The 7,814-nt window shown below is 35.8% G+C and overlaps 2 protein-coding genes across 5 annotated transcripts in view; both read right to left on the reverse strand.

The window, feature by feature from the left end:
- Positions 1-3,867, reverse strand: part of LOC132163521 (putative disease resistance protein RGA4) — a 14,448-nt gene extending 10,581 nt beyond the window's left edge. For 3 of the 4 annotated variants that reach the window (XM_059573837.1, XM_059573835.1, XM_059573836.1), the window contains exons 1-2: positions 2,171-3,867; positions 1,926-2,072 (exon numbers count right to left, since the gene is read on the reverse strand). In XM_059573837.1, coding sequence (XP_059429820.1) covers positions 2,198-3,853 — 1,656 coding nt within the window. In that variant the 5' untranslated portion in view covers positions 3,854-3,867 and the 3' untranslated portion in view covers positions 1,926-2,072; positions 2,171-2,197. The remainder of the gene's footprint in view (positions 1-1,925; positions 2,073-2,170) is intronic. The other variant, XM_059573838.1, reaches the window with a different exon arrangement.
- Positions 3,868-3,950: 83 nt separating this feature from the next.
- Positions 3,951-5,650, reverse strand: LOC132162855 (disease resistance protein RGA2-like). The gene is made up of 2 exons (XM_059573074.1): positions 4,116-5,650; positions 3,951-4,005 (listed from the first exon to the last, which is right to left on the reverse strand). The coding sequence occupies exons 1-2, from the start codon at positions 5,648-5,650 to the stop codon at positions 3,951-3,953; spliced, it is 1,590 nt and encodes a 529-aa protein (XP_059429057.1).
- Positions 5,651-7,814: the final 2,164 nt, after the last annotated feature.

Genomic DNA, 7,814 nt, shown 5'->3' on the forward strand with positions numbered 1-7,814 from the left:
AATCTGGTTTTGATTAATTTTTTTATTTTTTATTTTTTGAAAAAGTGACTTGCGTTGACCCAATGGTGACCCTGCTGTTGGCCTTGAGTCACAAACAATAAAAAAAAAGGGGGCATTTTGTGAATTTCATGCCCTTTATCGATACACTAAATTGTGAGTTTTTTAACTTTGGAGAAGGAGACATTACAAAAGTGATGATCAAAGTTAAGAGGAGTTGAGTATAGTTTTCCCTTAAATTTAACCTTCAAATAACCAAACTTAACAAAAATCGTAATAAGATCATTTATATACCATAAAATGGAGCTTGCTCTGTTCTCAAATCCTTTTCAAATGCATTAGAAGTGGCCTAGTACATATGCCTTTTCCTAAATTGTCTACAAGAAACATGTCAAGATGTTGACGAGAAACTTGAACAAATAGTTTTCTGGGTGGAGGAGTTCAGAGCTGGCCAAGTTGAGATTTCGTGGGAGAAGATGACTGTAGTAGAGTATGCTGCTCACAGAGGTTGCTGGTTTATCCACTACCGTTATCACTAGCCTCACTAGTGATCGAAGCATCAATGGGAAAAATGTCTGCATGCAAGACACCAAAACCATAATAAAAAATCATTAACATGACAACAACATAAACACCCAGAAACAAACACGTCTTAGGATTCTTGTGTGTGTCATGCACGTCACGAGAGAGAGAGAGGGAGGGAGCATACCATGGCTATGAATATTTTTTTTGGTTAGAAATAATGAGATTTTTTCCTGATAATAAAAAAAAGGGAAAATAGAAGAGGTTGCAGTAGATTCAAAATGTTGGGTTTTGAATACGTTGTTGCTCTATTTTGTATGGTAAAGCTTGATAAAACCACAACAGGATGGCATCATGATAAAAATTCAAGTTATTGGTCTATTTTGTAATAGCTTCTATGTTCCACTAATGGTTTTTGTTACAATAGTAATACTTACATTTTCTTTTGCTTTTTCTCAATTTCAACTGTTTGTTTTCAACAGTAAGGATCATAAATTGCCCTATGTTGACGTCTATGCCAATGTTTCCACATCTTGAAAGAAAGTTGGTCCTGAGGTATGCAAGCTCGAAACTACTGCAACAAACAATGATGATGAATATGGCAGTACCACAAAGCCCAACGCCAACAACAATAGGCTCATCTTCATCCAATCCTCTCTCAAAATTGAAGTTTATAGACTTAGATTCCATTGCTACCACCACATCTTTTTCTAGTTGTTTATAGATTCTCTCATGAATTACTCTTCCTCCAGCACATGAATTCGGACATCACAGCTACTCAATTTAAAGAATACCAGACAGCTACCTAAAGAAAGAAATGCAGAATCAATCAGTTCCTGATTGCCTTCACATGTTTCAATGATACGCTTTGTGCTTTTAAAACCTTCACCGAAACATAATTAATATAATTTCAAATTCAACCAAACATCTTGTATTAGTTCAATTCTACTCTTAAAAGAAACATTTTTACCCCCTTTTTTTTTTTTTATCGACATATTAGACTTTGGAATTGAATAGAAGCATTAATTTCTCCAAATTCATTTACGAGAGAAGGATAGAGAGGGCAAAGCTGTGCCTGTTGCCAGTGCCAGTGAAGATCAAGCAGATGCTGATCTTCAGCTAGCTCTCATATGCCTCCTTCATTTGGCTTAATCCAGAGGACGATACATCTACACCATTATTAACAACAACAATGACAACCCTGTCTTTTTTTCACTCACAAATGCTGAAAAGCAAGACAAAAAACTAAAATCTAAGTAACCAAGCAACAGAAAATAATAATAACAACCGTGTAGAGGCCAATATGGGCTTCATCCCACTACTCAGCGCCCAATCCTCCTACACGGTACAACTCGCACACCATGGTATAGGAGTGGGCAAAAATTCAGAAGAGCAACTTAACTTACTGTCTTTTGTTTGAGACGACAATAGTGAGGTGGTGGGAAGAGCAAGAATAGAGGCTAATTGTTTCTCCAGATATGTGAAGAATCATGAATTCAGATCCCTAGATTTTTTAATATGCTCGAAATCCTCTGTTTCTTCTGCTTCTGCATCTGAAATTTAACAACAAAGAAATATGAAGAAAATGATAGTGAAGAAGATGCGTACTTAAATTTCCATGAAGGATTAAGACAAAAGGATGAGTATATACCTGAATCAGTCGAAGATGCGTGGGTGTTTAATCGTGTAATACTAAATGTGGAATGTGAGCAATATTGGGCCAATCCTCACCCACTTCTTTCTCGCATCTTTGCAATAAGACGGGACAGTAAAAAATTGTCAAACTCTGCAAAGACGTCAGGCTACGCATTCCTTCGGGCAGTGATGTCAAACTGGAACAAAAAGAAATCTCAAACACTTGAAGTGATGTGCAGTTTCGGATCCAATCTGGTATAGCCGTCAAATTTTTACATGATGAAATCGTGAGCTTTTGTAGAGTGGTAACATGTTGAAGCCCCAACGGGAGAGTCACCAATTTTGGAAGACTTGAAAAGTTCAAAGACAAGAGGCTCTTAAGGCTTTGCCATTGCATCCCATCCTCATCATTGGCTAGCTCAAGCTCAAGACAATTCTCAATATTCAAGTCTTGAAGGGTAGTGAGATGTCGTATACCTAGGAAAAGAGACTTTAATCTATCGCAATCAGATATCCTCAAAGACTCGAGAGAAGTGAGGTTCTTCAACCACTCCTCTGGCAGCGTTTCTAGATCCGCAATGGAAACTAATTCTATAAACTTCAATTTTGAGAGAGGAGTGAATGAAGAGGAGCCTATTGTTGTTGGTGTTGGGCTTTGTGGGGCTGCCCCATTCATCATCATTGTTTGTTGCAGTAGCTTCGAGCTTGCATGAAGGAACAACTTTTTTTCAAGATGTGGAAACATTGGGATGGACGTCAACATAGGGCAATCTATGATCTTTAATGTTGAAAGACAAGGAAATGAAGGGAGTAAACAATGCGCTGTCATCGATGTTTCCGTTGTTATTTCAACAGAATTATCACGATCACTATTGGCCTCCACAGAAGAATGCCTCCTCCTCCACCACCCTTTGAGATTAAAGCATTGAAGGAACCCGATTTCCTTGAGAGATGGGAAAAATGGTATTGGTGCCGATGAAGAAGAAGAGAACTCATTGTCGACTGATATGTACTCCATAGCTTGCATATTTTCAAGAAAAAGATACTTGAGAGAAGGCAATTGACTCAATGGTGGCATATATTGGCAGTTTGTACAATGACATAATTCAAATCTAACCAGATTTGTGAGTGACAAAAGCCAACTCGGAAGCCTTGAACTCATATGGTTTGACTCAAAACGAAGCTCTCTCAGATTTGGGTGCGGTTGAAGGTCTTCCAATAACAATTCAGCATCAACATCAACATCCGAGTCATTGACACCTCCAAGAGACCACTGTAAAGTCAAAGCATGAAGATGTTTTTTCTCCTTTAAATTTGCAGCCTTACATTCTGACGCAACATCTTTTCCATCTCTCAAATTTGTAATCTCTAACTTTCCTCTTAGGTTAGTTAGTCCGTTTAGTTCTTTTAACCCACCGCTATCATTAGAGAGAGGATCCCAGTGTATCACAAATTTTGATAACGTTTGAAGATTAGTTAATTTTCCCAGTCCACGTGGCATATAATTCAAATTATAACACTTTTCTATATCAAGATGCCTGAGGTGGACTAATTTTTGCATGTCTTCCGGCAACTCTTCAAGATTGTAACAAGAACATAGTATCAGTGTTTGCAAATTATGCAACTCGGTTATAGAATTGGATAGCTTCTTGAGGTTGTAGTTATCACAAAGATCAAGATATCTTAAATGCTTCAACATCCCAATAGAGCTTGGCAGAAAAAAAAAACTTGTTTTGTTGGACAGACGCAACACGCGCAAGAGCTTGAAACTTGAAACAATTGCTTCACAATATGACTCACCACCCGCAAAGTAGTTCGGAGGGTGACAAAGAAATGTTCGTATCCGACTTGCTTTACACAATGAAGCTTTAATTGATAAAGTACTGATATTGCAACCAATTGATAAATGACGAATTTTTTCATCAAAGTTCATCTCCTTATCATCTAATGTGGTGATCAACGATCCTGCCTCTAAACTGGCAAGATCATGCATGAGATCATGCATTTTGCAATGAGTTATGTTATCAAACTCATCTGTTTCAGCTTCTTCAAAGAATGATCTCCAAAGTAAATCCATAAAATATTCATTACCAACATCTTCCAAGCATCGACTTTGACCTGATGACTTGACAAACCCTTGTGCTATCCAAAGCTTGATCAGTTTTGATTTATCAATGTAGAAATCTTTTGGGAACAAACTGCAATAAGCAAAGCAGTGCTTCAAATGTGATTGAAGTTGATCATAACTTAGCTTCAGAGTTGGTAAGATGTCAGTTTCATTTTGAGGTACTTTTGAGAGTTTATCATTCTTAAAATTCGACCACTCTATTTCTGGTTTTTTGAATAGTAAACTTCCAATTGTTATTATGGCTAGAGGGACACCTGAACACTTTTTTAGGATCTCCCTCCCAATTGCAGCGATGCTTGAATTCTCCCCCGGCTCTTGTCCTTTCTCAAAGGCCATCTGCATAAATAAAGACCACGACGCGTGTTCCTGTAAACCCTCTAAGGAGTATGATTTAACTGTCCCGCAAATGCTTGCAACTCTTTCAGTGCGAGTAGTCACCAATATTCTACTGCCTCTTGCACCACCCATCAGCACTTCTTTCAATTCGGACCATTTTCTATGATCTTCATTCCACACGTCATCCAACACAAGTAAGTATTTCTTTCCATCGATTTCGTTTTTAAGATCGTTTACCAGTGTATTCATTTGAACGTTTACCGGTGTATTCATTTGAACACCTGGTCGTTTCGACGTTTTTGCGGATTCTAAGATTTTCCCAACAATATCTTTAACATTGAAGGGATCAGAGACACACACCCACATTTTGAGCTGAAAATGTTTTTGGATTTGCTCATCATTGAATATGAGTTGAGCCAATGCAGTCTTTCCTAATCCACCTATGGCAACAATTGGAAGGATTGAAACATCATCTTCAACGTTAGAGTCCACCAGACGGTCTGTAACCACCTTCTTATCATCCTCTCGACCAATAATTGACTTCTCACGAACAAAAGAATAGGTCTCCCGACTCGCAACTCGAGTCTCTGCATTGCATACCACCAAGTCCAAGCTCACCCGATCAGCGTGGATGGCATCTAACCTCTTCCTAATCGCCTTAATCTTATGGGCCAGTTTATGACGATAGACAAGCGAGTTAGATTTGGAAAAGAAAATGCATACCTTTTTGGCCTTCTTATCACGGGTCATTATTTCCCTTCGTAGAACTTCAGTAGAAACATCATCCAGCAAGTCATCCGCATCATAAAAGACATCTCTCAGCTTCCCGAGCCAATCTTTGACTGCTTCGCCGTCTCTTGCAGCCTGTTTCTCCTCCGCATCCAAAAGCACAGCTTTGATTCTTGAAACGGTGTTCTTCAGGCGTTGAAGCTCACCTTTGACACCCCTTAGCAGTCCGATCTCTTTGTCAGCCAGTGAACTCAAAGTATCAATGATCCGCTCGGCAGCTCCGAACACAAGTTGCTCTGCCATTTCTTGAATGTGAGTGAAGGAATTCTCAAAAGCTCTCTTGAAGGTTTGTTTGCTGTGAGTAGAAAGTGTTTGCACGCTCGGCCACCTTAAACATTTATATTGAACTCAACTCCCTGACTCCGTTAGTTCCAAATTAACGTCTGTTATCACAAGAATTTAAATTATGGGTTTTTAATTTTAATTGAAAAAGTTCAAAGTTTCAGATATAATTTGAAATCACTTTTTTAAAAATTTGAGAGATATTTTATTTATTGTTTACATGCATAAATATTTATTGAAAAATGAAATTTGATTGATATTTCTCTTAAAAATGATGTATCAATAAAAAGTGATAAATGTAAAATTTATCTTTATAATTGGCTTAAATTACAAATCGTTTGTTACGATATAAAAAATAATTAAGAGATTTTCGAGGTAAGTTAAAATAATAATTTAGTCTCTGTAATTAAATTAAAAGTGATATTTATTATCATTTTATTAGTGATAACAAGGCACAACAACAGAATTCGTGTACTTTGATAAAATTTGTAATTTAAGTCAATTATAAAAATTAATTTTATATTAATCCCACAATAAAAATAAATTATTAAATTAGCACATGTAGATAAGTGTATTTATATGTATTAAGATTTAAATTAAGTATATACTTAATTCAAATGATAAAATTTTAATAATAATTATTATGAATTAACAAAAAAAAAAAAAAAAAAAAGATGAATTAAGCATTTGTGAACAAGTTCAAAGACATTAAAAATAACTTAAATAAGTTTAAATATATTATCTAATTCAATTATGAGCTGGAACTCAAATGATGTACAAAACAAGATTCCTGGATTCGCGCAGTCACGAACAGTCCCGATGGCCGCTTAAAGTCCATTCCGCGGCCAAAGGCGTTACCATTTGTCGTCTTAAAACAATTACTTTATTATTGTTTATCTTTGGGTGGAAAACAACTCAACTTTGTCCCAAAAGAAATGTTTTAAATTATCATTTGTCGTGTCAATTTGGGTCGGCGGCTCTTAAACAAATTTACTTTTTCTTTATCTTTGGGTGGTGGAAAACAGCTCAACTTTAATCCAAAAGAAATGTTTTTAAATTAGCGTGACAGCTCAACTTTATGTTATTTTTCATTTTTTCGTAAAAAATATTTATGTTATGTTTTTTCTTTTTCTTTTTTTTTTGTCGTTTACGACCAAAAAAAAAAAAAAATTCATTTTGCTTAAATCGCTCCGTAACTAAGAGGATTCTAATAAACTCTCTATTTTTTAGTTAAAATTTGACTAAAAATTCATTTTTTTTCTAGTTTAACTAGTAAAACATAATAAATTCTCTAAATTTTACTCTATTATATTTAAATATAATTTTTATTCTATCTTAAAGAAAGCAGATAAACTCAACTTCATTCTCATTGTATATATAGGTAAAGAGTTACAATTATAATTAAGTTTGACAAATTCAAACTGGATACAAACTAGGAGAACTAATACAATACAAACAAGCAAAATAAATACAACTAGAACACTAAAAGGGAACAGATGAAAACAAGGGAAAAATATAATTTAGGCCCCCAAACTACCAGTCATTTTCAATTTACCCCCTCAATGTTTAAAATATAATAAAGTAGGCCCCAAACTACCATCCAGTTTCAATTTGGTCACTCTGTTAGTCATTACCGTCAAATAGGATAAAAAATTTGAGTAATGCTAGGGACCATCTTTTTATCTTCCTAAAGTTGATGTGTCTTTTAAAATCATCATTGGATCAAAATTCAAGTATGATTCATCTAAAATTTAATTGTGATTTTAAAAGCCACATCAATTTTAAGAGAATAAAAAGATAGTCCATAGCATTACTCGAAAAATTCAATACAACGTCATTTTGGCAAGATTAAGTTACTAAAATGCCATTTTGGAATAAAATATCAATTTAAAAAAGGCCCCCAAAAACGACGTCGTTTGGCAAACCCTAAAACAAATTAAATAAAAGTTAATTAATTAAAAAAAGGGGCTGTGGGGTGGCCGCCCAGCCACCTCCATGGGGTGGCCGGCGGGCCACCCCATAGGCCATGGGGGTGACAAGTGAGCCACCCCTAGGCCTATGGGGTGGTCGGCCCCCCAAAACGACGTCGTTTGACAAACCTTAGAAAAAAAAAAATTTTAATTAA

Source organism: Corylus avellana, chromosome ca10, assembly GCF_901000735.1.
Source record: "Corylus avellana chromosome ca10, CavTom2PMs-1.0".
NCBI lineage: Eukaryota > Viridiplantae > Streptophyta > Magnoliopsida > Fagales > Betulaceae > Corylus > Corylus avellana.

Excerpts from the sequence above, each read along its gene's own strand:
- LOC132162855 (XM_059573074.1), bottom strand. The coding sequence starts at position 5,650 with ATGGCAGAGCAACTTGTGTTCGGAGCTGCCGAGCGGATCATTGATACT. Across the intron at positions 4,006-4,115 it reads GCCAGTTTAGAGGCAGGATC|CAAGTCGGATACGAACATTT; the intron begins GTTGATCACCAC and ends CATTGTGTAAAG.